This window comes from Carassius auratus, unplaced genomic scaffold (genome assembly GCF_003368295.1).
Source record: "Carassius auratus strain Wakin unplaced genomic scaffold, ASM336829v1 scaf_tig00002951, whole genome shotgun sequence".
Taxonomy (NCBI): Eukaryota; Metazoa; Chordata; class Actinopteri; order Cypriniformes; family Cyprinidae; genus Carassius; species Carassius auratus.
The window spans coordinates 1,404,153-1,427,427 of NW_020523497.1; the positions used below are offsets into that span (position 1 = coordinate 1,404,153).

Genomic DNA, 23,275 nt, shown 5'->3' on the forward strand with positions numbered 1-23,275 from the left:
ATGTTTATTTACAGTATAAAGTTTAACTTTTTTTAGTTTCTGAAGTATTTGTATCTAAAACCATAATTTTGCTGCAGTTTTCAGAAACAATATTATATCTTAGCGATGTAAAAAAGCACATTATGAGAATGATGCCATGCAGAGCAGGGAGATCCATGCATTTTTGCATGAAAACGTATGAGATATTTAACAAATGACGACATAAAAAAATGAAGAAATATAGCTCAGATTTCAAAGCAGAAATGAGACAATTTATACAAGTGCAATTTCAGATTATCAGTTTAAATGATCAAGAGTGGCATTTCATTTAGATCAGTTAAGTGTACACAGAGTTAGGGAAAATTGCATATTGAAATCATACACATGGAATTACGTTTTTTATGTGGGCAGTAGGCGTGTTTTCTCCTTTGTGTAATTTTCTCTTTCCGGAACAGGAAAGAACTTCCACCAGACCTTCCAATATAATATATTTCATATATTTATCTCTCTCTCTAAAAAAAATCTGTTTTAAGTTGTTTTAAGTAAATATTAATATAATTATAGAGTTTTTATAATGTTACTTTATTTTCAATTAAATAAGTTCCTTTTTTTCTTTTTCCAGTGGTATTTTAGTTCATCTTAGTGTATATCTTAAGTAAATTTAATTATCTTGTTTTACAGTACGTGTTTCAATATTTTACTTTGATATTTATGTATTTATTAATTTATTTATTTTGCAATAAGTAATTTAAAAAAAATGGATCTAACAACTATTTTAAAAAAGGCAGGAAATAATTTTCTGATGATCCCCGCACATTAACCCCCACAATCCTTAATTAGTAGTTATTAAATTACTTAATTAGATGTACTTTATTTTTTATTTTTTTGCAATTAGTACGCATAAAATACTTTTCTTTCTAAACAGTGTGATTGCTGTGTTTGACAGATGGGGGTCTGACAGAGATTGCAGTAACCTTCGATAACACTCGGATTATGTACGGTTTCTGCAGCCTGAAGGAGCCAACTGCAGCACTGCCACGCTACATCCTCATCAACTGGGTGAGATGACACAACAGTGAATTTCGAAACCCGTTAGCAAGAACACTAGCTCTTGATGTCAACATAACCACAGTCAATCATACTCAGAGCTGCCCTGAAATCAAACATGCTTTCTTTTATCATACAAAAGCAGGAAATAATTTTGTGATGGTGGTCGCAGTAAGACCCCACGTCAGGCCCCCACAATCCTGAATTAGTAGTTATGAAAAGATTAGATTAGAAGACTAGTTATGTTGTTGTCAGGCTAATATAAGTATAACAGTTAGTGGCTTGAAGGCATTTAAATTTTTTAAACATGTTTCATGTTGCATACACTTGTAAAAAGCGAAGTACTGGCTATTGGACACAACTCATGAAAGACATTCTTAGATGCTTTCTATATTTTTCAGTTCACATTTAATTACAAATATGTTTTGTACTTTGTGTTTTTAGTTATCTTCCCTTTATGTCACAGCAATTACTTTAAATTGTGTGCGCTTGATTATTTTCAATGGGTGCTGATCAGAGAAGTCTGCCTCATGTAAGTTGAATTATTAAAGTGGCAGTATCTCTTAAATGTATTGTTACCTTGGAAACACATGCCAGGATTGCAGTGGAACACTATATTTACTTCAGTTTAAGGTTTGAGGATGTGATTATAAGGTTTTTGTTTTCTGAATGCAGTGGTTTTAACTACCTGAGGAAGCAATCTGAGACAATTATACATTGCCAGTTCTCTTAAGTGTGCTAGACATTTTTTTAATGTATAATCTACTTTGTGTATAATCTAGTTGTGTTATTTGAATAAACACATATATGACAAAATGTGTTCAGGTTGGTGAAGATGTGGCTGATGCCAGGAAGTGTGCCTGTGCCAGTCATGTAGCCACCATAGCAGAGTTTTTCCAGGTGGGTCTCACCAAGGTAAAACAAACATCATTTACTTCTCTTCTAAATTAGGTAATGACCAATTTCAGAGACATATGATTCCACTGTCACTGTCATTTTCACATAATCTCTGCTCTGAGCATACAATGAGAGTTAGCTGATAGGTTTCACAGTCATCTTTTGTGACATTTCTTAGAAAACTGTCTGGAAAAAAATGCAAATGTAATATATCCAAAACTATTTACTTTTTTTAGTGTTGGGATGAATCTCACAAAATATGTTTCAGAACAGGTTGAGTTCACCACAAAATTAAATGAATGAAATTAGAAATTATATTTTGGAGAAAATAAAAGAAGATTATTTTGTACTATCTTCCTTTTTTTTTTACATCATGACATTATTTTGGTGACAGTTAAGCATATTGTCCCCCCAATTCTCATTACCACAATGCACAAAATTTTTACTATCATTACTTTAATGCAAAAATTACTTTTTTAAATAAATTATTGATATTTCATTTGAGTTTTTTATGCATATTTTTATTTAAAGAATTATGTCCAGACAAGATGATTTCCATTAGTTTGTTATGGTATTGAGAGTCCAATGAGAATTGAGAATTATGAAAATTACAAACAATATGTGGAAAATTGTCATAAAATATTTTTTTAAATTTAATTATTAAATTAAATTAAAGAATTTATAATATTAATAAGTAAACAATACAAAAATAAAATCTAAAATGCTTTCACATTTTTTACTAAATAAACACATGTACAATTATATTGAAACATTTAACTTTTTATATTTGTTCATTTTTATTAACTGTATGTGGTTATTTTTAATTACCTTAATAAGAAAACAGTACAAAATCAAAGTAACATTTTTTACAGTATATTCATTACAAATACATTTTTTATTTTGTTTTTACTGGGTGAAAAAAAAAAAAATAATAATAATAATTTGGTGGACCTGGACCTGTTTTGTGAAATTCACCCATTGAAATATAATTAGTGTTTTTCTGAAGTTGTTTTTAAGTGTAAATTTCAAACATTGACTTATAATGCATGAATTCTAACATAATATTTTAATGCTTTTCAATACCACCATCTTCTCTGTTGTTGTTTCGGCTTACTGTATGGCTTTCTTTAACAGCATGCCTCCTTAGCTCTGCTGAAATTCAGTCCTGTGTTCCAGCAGATAAGAGTAAATCACAAGTCATGTTGGTGGGCCACAGAGTCTTGGGGAGTTTGCTGCATGTGTGTGTGCTTCTGTGTATATGTACACATAACAAACACATAACAGTTTGTAATGAGCAGCAGAAGATGTTTCTAGATGAATAACACGGCCCTCTTTAGGGGCCATTATGTTGGAGGTGTCTGTCGGTGTGAGAGATATGAATGGGGGTCCGCTTGGCTTTTCAAATCTCTCAATCTCTTCAAAGTGGGTGCGTGGGCGAGAAAAAGAGATAGTTAGAGAATAGAGGATTACTGAGGTAGAGAAACTCCATGATGAAACATCAGCGAGACGACCAAGGCCGCCACAGAGATTGTGCTTTTGGACTGAAAGAGAGATGCTGCTATCAGGAATGAATTGATCTAAAGTCCCAGTCAACTCATCGGCTGCTCTTTTTAAGCTACTGAAAAGACTGATGGCAGCATTCATGTAGCTATGTAAGAGGAACACACATGAGCCAGATATGGACGGTTATTAGATGTTCTTACAAAAGCTTAGTTCAAGGTCCAGCTCAGTATGCTGTGATGCTCACAAACACTCTTGCTTGCCTACAAGCACACTGAAGACCTGTTTTATCTTGCTTGAAAAGCCTAATTGCATTTACTTCTCATGTGAATATTTTTTTTCTAATTGTTTATACTGATTCATAGTTATCCCTTCATATGTTATTCACTGTACATAGTTATTCTGATGAACTCATTCTTTGATGAGATATTTTATAGAAGAAATTAATACTTTTATTCAGCAAGGGTGCATTAAATTGATCAAAAATGACAGTAAAGACATTGATGATGTTACAAAAGATTTCTATTTCAAAATAATAAACGTTTTATTTATTAAAGAATCCTGAAAAATATATATCACGATTTCAGAAAAATATTAAGCACCACAGCCGTGATATATTTCCTGAGCACCAGATTATCATATTAGAATGATTTCTGAAGAATGTGATAAAAAAGACTAGAGCAATGGCTGTTGAAGTCAGTGAACCAATCACAGGAATAAATTACATTTCAAAATATATATTAAAATAGAATACAGTTATTTAGATTTGTAATATTTTTTTTTCAACATTTCTGTTTTTACTGATAAATAAATATAAATAAATAAATAAATAAATAAATGTAGCCTTGTTAAGAGAGAATCTTACGGACCATAAACTTTTGATGTAGATTGTAGATTTTGTTACAGTGCCACCTACTGATGTTTACTTTATTATCTAAATTAATAATTAACAGTTCTCAAATTAGGGCAGGGATTTTTTTTAGCTATAGCTCTATCTATATATTGTGATAAATTACATTTACATTTCCATAATGTTTTTAATATTAAACACAGAATAATATCTGATCATTTATTTTTTATTTTTTATTAGTTTATTTTTATGCATTGATATACAAATTCTGTAGTCATACTGTAAACAGAAATTCTGTATTTATTTTGTGCTTATGATTTTACTAAAACATTTTAATTAATAGAAAATGCCATAATTGGACAATTGTTGCTGTTTTTAACCATTTACATAAATTAACCAGTGAACCCTCTAAACAGACAGTTAGAACAGATACACAGAAATGAATCAAACTTACCAACACTAAATGAGTTTTGCTACTAAACTTGAAACCTATCCACCTTATCGTACTTGCAAGTCATCACTAGGAAGAATCCGAAAATGCCTGTAGGAAACTTGTCAAACTTGTCAGTAAAGTATGTCCATGCTTGGCACCACTGATGCCTTTTGGTGTAGCCTGATGCTTTTGAGACTTTCTTCTTTTTTCTGAGATACTTGGAACAAGCTGTATGCCATAGCGACTTAAAGTGCTTGTCATTTAAATGCAAGGTTGATGCTGGTTGCCAGGTGACATGTGGGCATGTGCAGCAGTACTACTGATGCTCTTTTTCTCTCTCCAGGGTGTTGACGTCATCGTGAATGCTAGCACCATTGATGACATCGACCCCTCAGCCATCGGACAGAGGCTGACCAATGGCACAGCTCCAGTGGCCAGTCCAGTGCTAAGCCGCCTGCGAATGAAAGACGAGGAGAACACAGAGCATGTTGTGCGTGATTGGTGACAGAAGGGCTGCTTAAAGGATGGGGGGGGGGGCTTGTTTACGTACATATGGACGCTACTGGAAATGGGTCAAATCAAGTTGTCTGTGAATGGATCTCTAATAGAGTGATGTCTGACACAAGGGCACAGCCTTGTTGCCGTTTTTGGAGGAAAGAGCTCTTAGAGCCACATTGTTGATACAGAGGAACTGAAACAATGATTGTTTCTGTACTATGTGAAACACTTGTAAAAATAACCAAGATCCTTCCTGCTGTTTTGCTCACTTTTCTGAATGACGTCTTTACAAGTATATTTGTATACTTTATTGAAACCCCAAAAATTTGGTATTAGTGTATCAAACCGTAGCATTTCAGCCAAACAAATTCAACCACAAAGTGATGTTAGTGTGATCTACTGTAATCTCAAAGCCAGGTTGTACATTTTTGATACAGCTGTAACAATATTTTAATAAGGTCCTTGTTTGTTAACATTAGTTAATTTATTCGCAAAAAATTAAAAGTCTATTTTTTGCAGCATTCAATGATCTTTGTAGATGTTAGTTAATGAAACTACAATTCTTCATTGTTTATTCATGTTAGTTCACACCGAATTACCCATTTAATAAATATTTTTTTATATATTAAAAAAATAAATTAGTAAATTAACAATAAAAATGAACAGTAACTATGATTTATAAATGCTGATTACGATTATACTAGCCAATTATTAACACAGAATGGTTCATTTTTTGTCAGTAATACTTTTATTTTAATGTGTCCTTGTTACACGTTACATGTACTTACTATTATAATAGCAATTAATTATGCATAATTACATGCAAGTAACCCTAAGCCAAACCCAAATCCTAACCATATTGTAAGTACATGTAGTTAATTAATACTCAGTACTTATAGCCATTATATATACTTCAGCCATTTTTTCTAGTGGAGTTAACTAAAGTTAACAATAGAAACAAATTAACAAGGGAAATTTTCTGTGTGTGTCTGCTTTCTAGCTGACTTTGTTTAGAGAAAAACAAACAGTCCCCATAGTGCCTCTCTTTGATCAACATCTTTGTACAGTACTTATTTAGCTGTCCAATTAAAATGGCCAGTACTCACACTTCCCCTTTCCTCCTGACCGCAGGGCACCACCTACCAGAAAACAAATGCAGAGATCGAGATGAAGAAAATCAATCGAGAGGAGTTCTGGGAACAAGCCAAGGTAGGAATTAGATTTATTTGGGTTTCTGCTGCAAAGATGCTTGATCGGAGACTCTTCAGGATGGCAATGTGAACCACTGTAAAATAGGTCTAGCACACAATGTGACGGGTCAGCTGACTAGTCTCGTAGTTTTAACAATATGAGGAAGTGATTCTGTCAGATTTGTTTGATACTCTTCAATCATTTACAGCTAAGAATACTTTCTCCTAGATAAATAAAATTGTTCTAGCTGTGTACAAAGTTTTATTTGTTTTGTTTTGTTTTTTATTAAACTATATGGGCACTCAGGGGTTGTATTAAAACTTTCTTGGAAACTTGGTAACCTTTTACCATACCTACTACTACATTCTTTTTTATGTACAGATTTCAGTCCTAATTATTGAAAATCTATTATTTAAAAATTGCTCTATTTGACAACTATGATCATCTAAATCAGTGGTCTCAAACTCTATTCCTGGAGGGCCACAGCTCTGCAGAGTTTAGCTCCAACCAGCTCCAAATCACACCTGCTTGGAAGTTTCTAGTAATCCTGAAGACCTTGATTATCTGGATCAGGTGTGTTTGATTAGGGTTGGAGCAAAACTGTGCAGAGTTGTGGCCCTCCAGGAATTGAGTTTGAGACCTATGATCTAAACAGTAAAATAAAGATTACATTTACTGAGTGTAAAATAGCTATATTGATTTTTACAAAAATTATGGCTGTTATTTTCACAACTAACAACAATTTTGTCGGATAAATATTTTACAATAGATTAGTGTACTTGTTTCCTAAGGTGTCAGTGTAGATCAGTTTGAGACATACATGTATATGAACAAAAAAACTAATTGTTGTTATTGTTCATTTAAAGTTTGAAATTATTATTTAACTGTGTGCATTTAGGTAACAAAAAGTTCTAGCTGTTAGCCTTAGCATTCATAAATGTTTACAATGTTATTTTCAATTCAGAATTGTATTGTACTAAATAGATAGTTAAAGGTGTGTTGAAAATTGCTGGTTAAAAAAAAAGACAGAATTCTTCTGCAGGCCTCTATCTCTTACATACATTTACTGTTGTTGTTGTTTTAATTATGGGTTTTTTTTGCACAAAATATTACATTCTACAACAGTAAAATAAAGATTACATTTACTGAGTGTAAAATAGCTATATTGTTGACATAATCTTATTGTGCCTGTAAATTCATTTAACTGATGCTTTACTAATATGTGCCTTGTTTAAAGCGGGAAGAGGAGTTGAGAAAGGAGGAAGAGAGAAGGAAGGCTGCGGAGGAACGGCAGCGCTTTGAAACGGAGAGGATGGAACTAGAAAGAAAAGAGCAAGAGGAAAGAGAGAAGCGCTTCCGTGAGAGGGAGCAGCAGATCGAGGAACAGAGGTAGGAATGATGCTACAGTTGCCAGCACTGATGACCCTCAGCCATACATTATTATGATGCTATCTGTTCATATGCGTGGTCACAGGAAGAAGATGCAGGAGGAGGAAGAGGCCAAAGAGAGGTCAAGGAATCAGCCCTTGATTGTAAGAGTGCGTATGCTTTGAATACATTAAACCAGGTTTGGTGTTTAAAGAGATATTTTAGGGCTTGAATCATTTACAGATTGCATGATGGTCTATGGGTGATAATCAGAAGACGACCCATGTATCTTAAGTAATATTGTCCTGTTATAAATGAATTAATGACTTCGGGCAGTATACAGACTTCATAAGTATTTACACAAAATGTATTGCACTAATCTGGAAAGTAAATATGTTACAAAAAACTGCATGTTGATTGACCCACATTTTACTGTTAAAAGTTTTTGCTGCCCCCTGGTGGAAATAAAAAAGTGCATTCATCACTTCACAGACAGAGCCCAGTTATGAAGACCCTGCCCTGGAGAAAAAAGAAACAGAGGTTGAGGTGGGTTGAAACAGAGCTTTCAGGGCCACACCAACATCGATTCATTTTCTCAGATAAGTGTTTTCAAAAGGAGGACAGATTCTGACCCTAACAAACTAAAATGTGGGGCAGATTTGTGTTGTAAAGACAGATATTCTGCTGGGGTTTACATGTGGGTCAGTGGGAATCCTCATCCTATTTCAAGAGTTTCTGTGTTTCGGTGCGTGTGCAGTCAATAGGATCTAAAAAAAAAAAAAAAAAAAAAAAAGACTTTACCTGCAGTTATTTCTATTTGTCACATCATGTATTACTGGTTTAGATCCATGATTCCATTATTTATTTAGCTATTGTTATAATAATATATTTAATTACATTATTTTGTAATTATGTGTTTAATTATATATTTATAAATGATCCACATTTATTTTATAAACTGGGATTTATTTAACCTCCTTTTCCTGTGTTCAAACAGTGTGTTGACAGGATGCGGCAACTTTCATTATCCAGGAAAATTATAAAATTCCATCTAAAATACCAGTGTAAATGTGCAGTGTGCTAAAAAATATATCCAAATAGAAAACTGATGGAAAATTAAGACTTATTTATTTATCTTATAAGACATTAATAATAATAATAATAATAATAATAATAATAATAATAATAATAATAATAATAATAATAATAAATACATATGTAATATAATACATTACTCTGTGTATTTTATCTAATTCTATCTAACTATCTACATCTGTATCTAATATATATATATATATATATTATGTTTTATCTCGTTTTCCCATGTTAATATGTTTATAGGAAGCAGCAGCCATCATTGCCCAAAGGCCCAGTAACCCACGTGAATTCTTCAAGCAGAGAGAGAGGGCAATAGCCAACAGCGTGGACATCTCACCAGTCACCACGCACAGGACCGGTAAGATCATAGTAAAAGGGTAGAGAAGAGGAGGAGGAAGGCATAGATGCTAAATCCTAAGCCTTTGTTTGTCCTGCTTCTTGCTTTTAACTTGTCTCTCAAACTGTCATTTAACAATGTGAATTAAACAACACAGCTAAGGAGAGACCATCTGTCTAAGAATGTAGTGAAATATGTACTCTGAATCATGACAACAGATTTGTTTGGGTCATAGTTAAATTAAGTAAAGTAGATAGATATATAGTTATGTATTTATATAGAAAACAAAGGTTAAAGAGGATCTAAACTTCAAATACTCCCAACAATTATTGTAAGCCACAGTTATAAATGTGAGAATGTTTTAAACTGTATAACAAAATATCAAACAAAGTGTACAGTATATTTGACTTTTTTAAAAATTTAAAATTTAAATATAGGCTTACAACCTACAGAGGATAACCAGTTTGAATAATGGTTGATGGATATACAGTTTATATAGATAGATAGATTATTCAAATATAATAATTACATGCTGATAGTTAATTTGATGAACTAAGATGCTACATTGTGGCCAGCATCTAAGCTAAACCAGTTTGACTAGGCTAAAAGACCAATTAAACCAACAAAATCAGCTTAAACCACCTCCGGCTGGTCATTTTGATTAAAGCAAATGTACAATCTAAATAATAAAAATAATAATAATAATAATAATAATAATTAAAAAACAAACATTTCTGTGTACTAATGTATTGGTGCTAAATAGTGTATTGCACAGCTTAGCAACATGCTATCAACCTGCAAACTCTATTGGAGGCAATTTGTTAATACAGCTTGCTAATTGATGTTTTTTATTATTTCTTACTAATGTGACTAGTTGAGAAGATAATATTTTGTTCCAAATAGCCTAGTTTTTCCACATAATGTTCAAATGTACCAACTGGAAGTTGAGTTCAACACCTGCTGTAAAAAGCATCTGGAAATTTCAAAAGAGGACTGCAATTTGACCATCTTAAGCCAGCAATCCACCTTAGCATAGTTTATGTTGTTTTTTTTTTTTTTCAGCCGAGATGCTGAAGATTACTTTATTGTAAAAAAAGAAAAAAAATAAAAAAAAGAAAAAAAAAAATTGTATTGGTGCCATTTTCCAAAAGACTTCATGGTCCTGCTGAACAATGCAATATTATTACTGGATTATTGTGTCATTTCATTGTTTATTTAAGATCATAACATTTTCAGTGTTGGAGTGAATGTCAAACTCCTCACTACCATCTGTTGCTGAAGGGAACAGACACAGAAACAACTACTGATTTATGCTCAGAGGGTGTGAAACCATCACACTAACAACTGTTTTCTAACCTCTCTCCTTCTACCTCACTATTTCCTCTCCATTTCTTGGTCAATTCTCTTTTTTTTCTGATCACTCTATCCTTTTGGTTGTCAACACATCTGTTTGATTTCCTTTTCGATCATCTGTCCATTCCATCTGTCCTTCTGATGATCCTGGATCTTATTTAACCTCCACCCAACTGCCGCACATCCATCATTGCTTCTGTGTTGAACTTGTGCCTCTCTATATCCCTCTATCCCTGGATTTCTTTCTTCCTGTCTATCTTGTCTGGTCTTCCTCTGTCACACCTGTGTACGTCACTATATGTTTGTGCGTGGGTGTCCTCGTGTCCCACACGATGGTCCTGTCTCCCGTTTACCAGGCCGCTTGGACAGTCCATTCTTGAGGCAGCAGCACAGTCCATCCAATTGCAGCCCGCCCACTTCTCGCACTCTGCCCCATTCACGGCGGCAGCCAAGTCCACCTGGTAGGTACTGGACAGATCTTGCTGAGGGATACTGCATCAGCATAGGATCACAACGCCAATAGCTTAGCCTTTAGCCTTGCTCCTCACTGAATTATCATTTATCTTTTGGCTTCGTCAGCAACACTGTGCTTTTTTATTCACTGTTGCTGCACTTTACCGGATACACCCTGGTCTTCCAGTGTCAGTATGTGCTAGTATTAAAGGTATAGTTCACCTTGAAATTAAGCATCTGCCACCATTTACTCACCGTCATGTCACTCCAAACCTGTATGAGTTTCTTCTGTGGAACACTAATAGAGCTGATTGACAGAATGTCCAAACTGCTTTTTTCCCTTAAAGGGTTGGTTCACCCAAATATTAAAATTATGTCATTAATGACTCACCCTCATGTCGTTCCAAACCCGTAAGACCTCCGTTCATCTTCAGAACACAGTTTAAGATATTTTAGATTGAGTCCGAGAGCTTTCTGTCCCTCCATTGAAAATGTATGTACGGTATACTGTCCATGTCCAGAAAGGTAATAAAAACATCATCAAAGTAGTCCATGTGACATCAGAGGGTCAGTTAAAATTTGTTGAAGCATCGAAATTACATGTTGGTCTTCCAGGTCTGTAGTGAGCGTGTTCACAACACTGCAGTGGCGCTGCTGACGAATGACGCTGTTGACGTGTTATCTTTGTTATTGGACACACCAGAAAACATGTCAGCAGTGTTGTACATCAACAGTTACAGCAGTCGTACTCACAACAGACCCGGAAGAGTAGACGATGCTGAATAAAGTCGTAATCTTTGTTATTTTTGGACCAAAATGTATTTTCAATGCTTCAACAAATTCTAACTGACCCTCTGATGTCACATGGACTACTTTGGTGATGTTTTTATTACCTTTCTGGACATGGTCAGTATACCGTACACACAGTTTCAATGAAGGGACAGAAAGCTCTTGGACCACTAGCAGCGCTAGGATTTTTATTGTAAGGTGGGCCTCCAGAAAACTGGATGGGCCAGTTAAAATAAGCTCCCAGTGCTTTTCTGCAGCACTGAGGACAGCAACTTGAATCGCTGTCCTCAACTCAGTGCTGAAGCGGACAAAGAAATACACCTTATTTGTTGGCAGTAAGTTAACTTCATTTACCCAACACGGCGGGCAGGGAACTGTCCATAATTATTTAATGGTTTCTTATAAATTCAAAATGACAAGAAGAACTTAAGAACATGAAATAACAGCAGCATTGAATCTGACACAGCTGCTTAACACAAACAGCAGAAAAATGATTTAAAATGATTTAACTGTTTCTTATAAATTCAAAATGGCAATGCTGATTTAAAAAATAAATAAGCTGCGTTTTGTTTTACGTTTCATATTAGCAAAACTGTCTGTGTCCCCCAACGTCATTCATTTCATTGGATCACTTTCTGGTGATGATGCAGAGTCCACACGTTGGGAAGAAGCTGCCAATTGGCTGAGAGGCTTCACTTAAAGCTTTCCTCGGGCTGCTTATTGGATGAACCGCTAGAATGAAACTCACTCACTACTCATAGGCCTAGGCCAAAAGGGGTGGGCCCAGGCCCACCGGGCCCAATGGAAGCGCCACGGCTGTCTCGGACTAAATCTAAAATATCTTAAACTGTGTTCTGAAGATGAACGGGGTCTTACGGGTTTGGAACGCCATGAAGGTGAGTCATTAATGACATAATTTTAAAATTTGGGTGAACTAACCCTTTAATGAAAGTGCCTGTGATGCACCCTAAAAGACAAAGAAACATGGGATTAGATAGTTTATCACAATCTTTAATTTTATAATTAATCTAATATATCATAATCTTTAATCTAATTACCTTCTAGGAATTAAAAAAAAATATGCATTTAAATTTTTTTTTTGAAAAACTTTTAATTACTACTGTGACCAACAAAATCATGTAGTGCAACCCAACATTCGGGGATGGAGATAAAAAATAAAAACATCATCATAGAGATGACCCCTAAATACTAAAAATATTAAATATTAAAAGTGTAAGGAAGATTATCACTTGATAGTAGGGGTAAAACGGTTCAACTTTTTCACGGTTCGGTTTGTTTCACGGTTTTAGAATCACGGTTTCGGTACAGTGGGTTTGTGATATGTTTATGGAAAAACTATACTTTCTAATAATAAAAAAAGAATATTCTATCCAACTATAAGCAACAGCACAAATAAATACAATAGAGTAAAGGTACAAACAATAAACAGTGATTTTAAGTTTTTTTTTTTTTTTTTTTTTTTTTAGGTAGATCTAAAGTTTTTAGCTACAGAAATTGAATAAAGTAATCAAAATGTAAAACAGCATGGCATATTAGACTGTATAAATTAAAGATTATTCTTTATTAAAGTTACAAAAGCTTTTTAATCAAGAGCAGTGAGTGATATCTTTGTCGTTGCTGTTCGATTAAGACTGTCACTTTAAGAGAATGCACTGATACAGTAGACCTACGTTCAGCCAGCTATGTCTGCTATAGGTCACTTATCAAGACAGGAATTTTGACATATTTTTTGTCTGAATTTGTCCATTTAAACACAATACTTAAGAGAGAGCTTAATATTTGCGTGCGTTATGAGGCGCAGGTAAGCACGCATCCATCAACAGAAACACATATTATCTGAACCCATATTACAGATGCTTTGTCAGATTTAAGTTGAACCGCGGTCCCTGCGCGTGCCGAACCGTGTGTGGTGAACCAAATGTTTTTTTTTTTTTCTTTCAGCGAACCGTGCCACCCCTACTTGATAGCTATGCCACATGACATTTTTAGTTGCAGTCTAGCAGCAGACATGGCAACAGATCTTTTCCTCTGTATTGTGATATACATTCAAGTGTAATGATGTATTGAAAAAGAAGTATAAACATCAAGTTGGGACTTGGTTCTTTAGAGAGAAGTCATTTCATCAGAAGGGTCAAGTTATGACATTTTGATAAAAAATTACGAGGTCAAAAAAGATCTATAACATGCATTTACACAATAACTACTTTATATAAAAATTTTGTTGGTACAAAATGGTATAAAAAATTTGTTGAAAGCATACAAAACCAATATGAATACAAGTACATTTAAAAAAAAATTATCTTTCCTATACTGCATCGCATTGACTCATCTCCTTTTGTGTTCCACGGAAAAAATAAAGTCTTCTGATTCTGGAATGACATTGAGTCATGCAGGTGAGTAAATAATGACAGAATTATTTTTTTCTGTGAATTAATAAATTTGAAGGACAGCTGTGTTAACTGAAAGAGAGCAGTACGGAGCAGATTTAGAGCATCCTGATGAAGACAGATCCAATTTTTATGACAATATGGTCAATTGCTCAACTCTTACAGGATAAAATGTATGTTTAATCTCAAGTCCCCTTCTGTATGTCCCATGATCTCAAGTAACCTTCAGTACTAGCTAACTAGACTACGGCCTTCTCAGTTTCACAGTCCATTTCTCGGTCCACAGTCTGTATATGTGTCATATACTTGTTGTCCGTTGACTTTGTATTTTGCACAGGAAACATTGTGTATGTGTTATAAGCTATGCCATGGATGTTTAAAGGTCTGAGACAAAGTGATTCTTTTGGTAAGGGAGATCTGATTGAATCTCAAAAATGTTACTCCCCCATGTCCCCCTTTCTCTCCTCCCATGCTCTTTCTGATGGATAACCGACTGTCCTTTTTGCTCTTCCTTCCAACCTGTTAACCCGTGAGTGTATTCCACATTGCACCGCATGTGATTGTGGTCTCCAAGTCCTTGGGCTTGCATTCCGTAGACTTTGTGTGACTATGGTGTCATGCATGATCTTTGTGGAGCTGAACTTGTGGTGTGTTTGAAAGTAAAATTAAATAGCAACCCAAGGACAAATGGCACAAGCAGTTATCGGTGTGTTTTATAAGGACTAAACATTGTGTTTTTGCTAAGACCCAACATCTAAAGTTTATCTAGAGTGATACAGTGGGTTTTATTTTTCAGTTTTGTGCCTGTGCAACTGTTTTCCTGAAATCAGTTTTTATAATGTTTTTTGTCGTTTCAATGATAGTGTTTGTTATGTCGTGTGAGGTCTTCTCTCAGCTGTATCATTTTAAAGTGGCTATCTCTGAACTTTGCATCTCAGAGTTTTGTTGTGTTATGAGTGAATTCAAGTGGAAAATTTCTGAGCTCAGGAAACTTAATTGGGTTTTAAGAATGTCGATAAGCAAATTACAAATTAGCTCAGATTTGTTTTTGAATTAATTTGATAACTTTTTAATAGAAATCTCTGACTTTTGCTTGCAGACCTCTTAATTTCTGCAAATCTGAGCATGATTTGTGATACAGAAGTTTGAGAATATTTTTGAAATTGTAAGAATTAAAAAGCTCTCTGTTAAATATTATTGTCCAGGAGAAACAATTGAGATGTTAAAGTGATCTTGATTGTGGTTGTTCTTTCCAGTGGGTTGGTGTGTCATAATTATTTAGATATCCTCTGGAAATTGCATAAACAAGACTAATAGATCTTAGATCTTGGCAGTATGATTACATCTTGTATTATATTGACCACCTGCCACTTTAAAGTCAATTAATTGAATATATATTTTTTTAACCTGTCAGCTTGCTTTAGCTTGCAATGATATTAAGAGGTCAACTTTTAGTGTTTCTGTATGCATCATTTCATAATATCATGACATATTGGTGGATGCAGAAGATTATACATGCTTTAGTGCTGTTTTGAGTGTATAAAATATTTTCTATTAATAAAACATCTTTCTTTTGCTGACATTTTCAAGAGTGTGTGTATGTTCAAAAACAACATGCATTTGTAAATTTGTGAACTAATTTTCTGCACTGCACAATGTGTTTTGTCTTCACAGTCATGCTGGCATGTCTGTGTTTTAATGTCACGGTCATTGACAACGCCAATGAGGATGATGCACGCTTTGACAGACAAAACATTGCTTGCTTTTGTTTGGTATTGTTAGCAATCCTTTCAGACTATTTGTAAACGTTGTCATCTGTGTTGTGATTGATATTTTGGTTGGTATGAGTTACTTAAGATTTACTTGAGCCCACATTAAACGTTTACCTTCTCTTTGATGTCTCAGATGACTCTGCTGAAGGAATCCTTGAGCGCAGCATGACAACTGGATGTACTCCCATCCCCAAAATAGCGATTCAGGAGGACAAAGAGGACTTAATTCGAAAGGAATTAGGTAAGGCCTCAAAAACAAGGGAAGTCTTTTGACTCTTTTCTTTATGATATTCATTTAGAGTCATATTATCTCGATCATGATTACAATGTGTCGGAGCTGTGGCCTAGTGGTTGGCTCATTATGCTTATCTAGGCAACATGAGTTTGAATTTTACTTGGCATTTCCTGATCTTACACCCCCTGCTTATCTTGGCATTGACAGTTATCTATCTCTCTCTCTCTCTCAAAAAAAAAAAAAAAATAATAATAATAATGAAAAAATATAACACAATAATAGTAATAATAAAACAAATAGTAATAGCTACAAGCAGCAATGAAAGGGCTAAGCACAACAGGGGCAAAATGAAGAGCCAAGCATGGCAGGGAGCATCAGAACAACTGAAACCATAAGTAATTAAAGACGATTTAAGATGATTTTAGTCAAAATGGCTGAAAAATCATAAATAGAATCACAGGTAATATGATTTAATGGTTTATGTTTTTTGACCAGGTGATGCTTTGGTCAGTGTAATGTGACAATGACAGTCTAGGAGGAGTTTGAAAAAATAGGTTTTCAAAGAAAATCTAAATGGACAATTATGGCATAACTGGTCAGTGTTCTCAGCATGATCCAAATAACATATTTAAACCACTGAAACTAATGGCAATAGGCAAAACTAATCAAAAGATTTTAGGATTTATTTTAAATTTCAAACTTCCAAATGTACCATCAGGCCATATCAGTGGAAAATTGGGGAACGTTCGATTCGGTCTGCTACTCAGAATCTAAAAACCCAACCCTGGGGATTTTTGGCCAGACTGTTCAGAAGTTATAAAAAATACAAACCAAGTTTGGCCTGAATATGCTAAAGCATTTCAGATATTTTTTTCAGACAAATTTGTGAATTTGAGAACATTTGACATAAATTTGAATTTCATGTCTTTGTCATGTTTTTCTGAAGATGATGAAGTCATTAGCATAAATAGGAATACCACTTTGGACAGTTGGTGGTGGGAGGGAAGGATTGAGTTGAGAGATTTTGGGGTATTTTACATATGGGATGTGATATGTGATGATTTAATACAGCACAGAACCATCATTCTTGCAAAATACATTTAAAAATGTAACCAAAAAACATGAATGTAATGAACGTTATATTATTCTGTATTCTATTTCTTACATTTCCTTTTTCCTTCCTCCAGCCTTTGACACTCCCAAGCCGACTTCAGTGCAGGAATCTGGCTTCGCCAAGACCTCTTCAAGTGTTTCCCCCCAGCCCAGCAGCACAGCTCCATTATCCAGCAAAGATGACAGCCTTCTAGACTTGTGGGACAGAGGCCCAGCACCAGCTACAGCCACCTCCCAGGCCCCCAGCCACATTATGGACCTGATGGAGGACACCCTGGAGCCTCATCTTGCCAGCTCCTCCCCTGCTCTCCCACAGCCACTCCTGAGCTTTGATGAGGTGCCTGACGCCCCCTACTGCACTGGCACAGAAGACCACCCATCTAGCCTGGTGAATGTGGCCGGACCCCACCAGATGACCCTGAGTTACCAGCAGGCCCTGCAGCATGTTTCCGGCTCTGACAGCCAGGATCTGGATGAAGGACAGCTACTGTTGACCAATGGAGACACGCTTCTTAAAGAAGGGACCCAGGTCAGCAGAACGTACTTTTAAAATGAACAATGCAATGTTGCCTTTCCTCTCATTGTCCTGCATGTTTTTTTTTTTGTTTTTTTTACTAATCTTATTTGTTTTGCCACTAGATGGCAGCATTTGCTTTTTTGACACATGACAAATTCAAGATGCATGAAGCTTTATATCAGTGGTCTCAAACTCAATTCCTGGAGGGCCACAGCTCTGCAGAGTTTAGCTCCAACCAGCTCCAAATCACACCTGCTTGGAAGTTTCTAGTAATCCTGAAGACCTTGATTAGCTGGATCAGGTGTGTTTGATTAGGGTTGGAGCAAAACTGTGCAGAGTTGTGGCCTTCCAGGAATTGAGTTTGAGACCTATGCTTTATATGTTTACAAATATATTTGTGTTTATGCAGGCAAGTGAAGGCTACTTTAGCCAGTCACAGGAGGAGGACTTTGCCCAGTCAGATGACTGCACTGCAAAAGTCAACCCAACACCAGTTTTTTATAACAAACCACCAGGTGAGATCACAGCAGGTTGAAGCACATTAAATAATTAACTGAAATAACATGAAATAATTTGAACACAATTCTTAATTTACAAAAATAACTAACATTTAAATAAAAATGAATAAAAGCCATATAGACATATAAAAACAACAACAACTATAATAATAATAAAAAAAAACTAAAATGATTTTTAAAGCTGATTCAAACACAATTCTTGTTCCTGTTTTGATGCATATCATTAAAAAAAAAAAAACTTAAGATTGGGTGAGACATAGTGAAGTGTTCTTTCATTTTTTTGAGTAGCTAATAATTTTTAGTTCACAACTTACGTTCTATTGATTATCAAAATGTTATTTTAGTATTTAGTATCATTGAGATACTAATGTTTTATAGTTTTGTATTCATTTTTTTTATTTATTTTTTTATATTTTATGGTTTTAATTTTTAATTGTGTTTTTGCCATTTTCATTTTTTTGTCTATATATCTATTTTATATAAACTATATATCTAGTTTTTATTCATTTTTTTATTTCAGTTTGAGTAAAACTGAATGAAAATGAAAATCAGATCAATGTAAAAAAGTACATATACATACATATATATATATATATATATATATAAAACCATACTTGATGCCTGTGATCTTCGGACCCTTAGACGGCACTGCATCACATACAGGAATGCAACTGTAATGAAAATACCAACATGGACTCAGGAATACTTCCAGAAAACATTTTCATTGAACACAATCCACCGTGCCATTCGCCGTTGCCGGCTAAAAATCTATAGGTCAAAAAAGAAGCCATTTATAAACATGATCCAGAAGCGCAGGCATTTTCTCTGGGCCAAGGCTAATTGAAAATGGACTGTGGCAAAGTGGAAAACTGCTCTGTGGTCAGACGATTCAAAATTTGAAGTTCTTTTTGGAAAACTGGGACGCCATGTCATCCGGACTAAAGAGGACAAGGACAAACCAAGTTGTTATCAGTGCTCAGTTCAGAAGCCTGCATCTCTGATGGTATGAGGTTGCATGAGTGTGTGTGGCATGGGCAGCTTACACATCTGGAAAGGCCCCATCAATGCTGAAAAGTATATCCAAGTTATAGAACAACATATGCTCCCATCCAGACATCGTCTCTTTCAGGGAAGACCTTGCATTTTCCAATTTGACAATTCCAGACCATATACTGCATCAATTACAACATCATGGCTGCGTAGAAGAAGGATCTTCGTACTGAAATGGCTAGCCTGCAGTCCAGTCCAGTCTTTCACCCTTAGAAAACATTTGGCACATCATAAAAAGGAAGATGCGACAAAGAAGACCTAAGACAGTTGAGCAACTAGAAGCCTGTATTAGACAAGAATGGGACAACATTTCTATTCCTAAACTTGAACAACTTGTCTCCTCAGTCCCCAGACATTTGCAGACTGTTATAAAAAGAAGAGGGGATGCCACACAGTAGTAAACAAAAACTTTTTTGAGACTTGCACATCATTGCATTCTGTTTTTATTCACAATTTGTGCAGTGTCCCAACTTTTTCGGAATCGGGTTTGTAGTATAGCACTCATGACAGACAGCGATCATTAAGTAGAAGTGAAAGTGAAACCCATCTCACTTTAAACCTGTTTTTCTCAAAATTCTATTCCAGAAAATCATAATTATCACCTAACTTCAGACAGCCATAACTTTTGTTACGTTTAAGCTATGGCACAAAAAAGGTGGCAAAAAACAAAACAATGACAAAACTTTAACAAATTCAAATGAATATGGGAAAAAAACAACTAATTAAACTATTATTGAAAACTTCTCCGATACATATTGTCTGAAGAAGGGAGCGCAGACATCACGTCAGTGACCGACAAATTGGGAATCTCACTAGAGAGACCAATCTACTTTGAGTGTAAACCAAACAAGCCAATGCACATTGGCATGCGATGATTGCATCCAGCTAAAGCTGATCGCAGCATGAATATAAATAGGCAGCAGATGCACGCATACTCAGGTTGTAACTTAAAAGCCGAGCCAGGGACATGGCCATTCAGCGAACAAGGGTCCTCCTTCAGGGAACGAGGGTTACAATAAATAACCGAGACGTTCCCTTTCATTTGGTCACTTTCGACGTCACGTCAGTGACAGATGAATTGGGAATCCCTACCAAAGAGCCATGGATGCTGGCCCTTCCATTGTCCTGTGTGAGCCTTCAGCACCCGTTTTTGGTGTAGGCCAGGGCTCACAGCAAGAAGGCCAGTCACTGTTGTCGTAGCTATACCCACTCAGTGAGATTGGACAACACTGGGAAAAAGCCCAACACCTCCCCAAACGAGGTTTCGGAAATACTTACAAATATGAACAACCGTTTAGGTGCATATGGAAGGATTAGAGGTGATTGTAACCCTCTTGGGAAATAGTCTGCTGGGGAAACATGGGCTCTGAGACTATAACGTTTACTTTACACATAAGGGATCCATTTAGGTATCTACATATGGAACCCAGCCCTCTACTGGTTCTCATGAAATTATCGCGTTAGGTATTGGCGCCGGATGTTCCACCACGTCTGGCTACCGAGGGGATGGAAAAGCTCAACAGCTTCTACAGTACGGTTTCTCTGGAGTGGTTTTAGCAAGCCGACACTAAACCGAGGCCTCTCGTGGTTCTACCCAATTGAGGTGTGAACAAAGGAGGATACCGATTCGACACGAAGGCTATATAATCTAGTTAACATGTTGGGGGTTGCCCAGTCTGCAGCTCTTCAAATGTCTGTCAGAAGGCACCCAGGAGAATGCAACACTTCTAGTAGGGTGAGCTCTCATCCTGAATGGGAAGGGCACACCTTGTGACTGATAAGCCAGGGTGATGGCATCCACTATCCAGTTAGCCATTCTTTGCTTTGATATGGCATTCCTCTTCTATCAGACTCCATAACAAACAAAGGGCTGTTCTGAACTCCTAAAGCTTTGTGTCCTGTCCACGTACAACCTTAAAGCGCGGACTGGAAAAAGCAAAGCAAGGGCTGGGTCTGCCTCCTCCGGGGGCAGTGCTTGCAGGTTCACTACCTGATCCCTGAAGGGAGTAGTACGAACCTTGGGCACATAGCCGGGCTGTGCCCTCAGGATTACCTGGTAGTCAGCCGGCCCAAACTCTAAAAACCCACCCTCTTGATGGAGGCCAATGGAATCAGAAGCAGAATCTTCTTTGAAAGAAACTTCAACTCAACTGATTGCAAAGACTCAAATGGGACCCGCTGTAGTGCTTCAAGCACCAGAGGCAGGTCCCAAGAAGGTATAGAGGGAGGTAGGGGAGGGTTAAACCTTCTTGTCCCCCTAAGGAACCTGATTAACAGGTCATGCTTCCCTGCACGGGGTCATGGTTGACAGAAATAGCAGTGACGTAATATTTAAGGGAGGAGAGAGATAGCCTTTGCTTCAACCCTTTTGGCAAGAAGGAGAGCATGACTCTGATCGGACATCTTCAGGGGTCCTCTCAATGAGAGGAACACCACTTGACAAACAGGTTCCACTTCAAGCTGTAAGCGTGTCTCATAAAAGGTTATTGCGCCTGAAGAGATGGTGACCACTATCTCTTGGGGTAGGTCACCTAGAACCTCTGCGTCCCATCCAGGGACCAGATATGAAGTTTCCAGAGGTCTGGATGTAGGTGTCCCATCTCTGAGTCAGTAGATACTTCCTCAGTGGAATCTGCCAGGAAGGGGCTGTCATGAGGAGCTGCTCTTCATCCTCCGTGACTTTGCACAGTGACTGTGCGAGAAAGCTCAATAGGGGACCTGTTATTCCTGGAGAGGAAACGGGTCTACTTGAGCGACTCCGAAACAACTCCAAATCAGCTGGACCATCCAGGGATGGAGTCTCTCCACTCTTCAGGAAGCGCAGCTCATGACAGCCTGTCAGCTGCATTGGTGTACTGGCCCGGGATGTGAATGGCACAAAGTGACTCTCGACTGTGTCGCTGAAGAGGCCGGTTAGGGACACAGGGGCATAAAAGTACTGAACTTTGTCTGTGTCCCTCATGTCAGCCAGACACAGCCGGAGATGACATTCTGAGACCACAAGCATGGACATTGCATGACCCAGAGAATACACCGTGACCTCGTGAGGTCATTTGTGGGTCAGAGTTCTTTCATAGCTCCCAGATCATGACCACCCTCATGCAGGTTCTTCAGTGACTGTGCCTGGTGGACCTGCAGTAACACAATGGCATGTAAGGCGGAGGCAGCCTCTCCACAGGCTGCATAAGCACTACCAGTCAGACCAGATGACTGCATACAGGCCAGGGCAACTGCATCGCTGACGACCACTCCACCAGGGAGATCTCCATATGCCCTTTGGCTGCTTCACCATCGAGGGTGATGAGGGCCGATTTCTGGTAGTACAAATTACCATCCAAGACCTGGTGAGCTCCTCATGAACCTCCAGGAAGAATGGCACCAGAGTGGGGCACTAAGAACCAGTGCAGACCACCCTGAGAATCCTAGAGGGCTCAGGGTGCGGTGGAGGTTTCCACCTGAGCCCTAACTTCATGGCAGCCTGGGAAAGCATATCAGTCATCTCTGGATCTGATTCAGGCCCTGCTGCCATCCCGGAGGGCGGCTGCACAGCTGAATCTTCCTTCCCAAAGAGCTCCGGTTCACCCGCTGATGAACACAGGAGAGATGGCTGCTGCAACACTACAGGGGGCTTGTGCAGCCTGTAGTTTGCACCCACTCTACGAAGGTCGACCAACCTGCTATAGTGCCGTACCACCCACACAGAAAAGGTCCTTTGAGCACGCTGACTTGTTCATTCAAACGAAGGCTTGGCAGGAGCAAAACAATAACACTGCTCAGTTCCTCAGGGAAAAGTTGAGTATGTGGTGCATCTGCTTCCTATTTATACTCGCACTGCGATCAACGGCAACTGAATGCAATCATCACATGCC

The 23,275-nt window shown here is 36.9% G+C and overlaps 1 protein-coding gene across 7 annotated transcripts in view; it reads left to right on the forward strand.

Moving 5' to 3' along the window:
* The window catches only part of LOC113070115 (drebrin-like), a 76,235-nt gene that overhangs the window by 52,276 nt on the left and 684 nt on the right, over positions 1–23,275 (forward strand). Inside the window, exons 3-14 of one of the 7 annotated variants that reach the window (XM_026243309.1) lie at positions 926–1,038; positions 1,852–1,941; positions 5,050–5,196; positions 6,336–6,413; positions 7,633–7,784; positions 7,870–7,933; positions 8,256–8,309; positions 9,105–9,219; positions 10,908–11,012; positions 16,107–16,214; positions 17,396–17,850; positions 18,248–18,353. In XM_026243309.1, coding sequence (XP_026099094.1) covers positions 926–1,038; positions 1,852–1,941; positions 5,050–5,196; positions 6,336–6,413; positions 7,633–7,784; positions 7,870–7,933; positions 8,256–8,309; positions 9,105–9,219; positions 10,908–11,012; positions 16,107–16,214; positions 17,396–17,850; positions 18,248–18,353 — 1,587 coding nt within the window. The remainder of the gene's footprint in view (positions 1–925; positions 1,039–1,851; positions 1,942–5,049; positions 5,197–6,335; positions 6,414–7,632; positions 7,785–7,869; positions 7,934–8,255; positions 8,310–9,104; positions 9,220–10,907; positions 11,013–16,106; positions 16,215–17,395; positions 17,851–18,247; positions 18,354–23,275) is intronic. The other 6 variants (XM_026243312.1, XM_026243310.1, XM_026243311.1 and 3 more) reach the window with 6 other exon arrangements.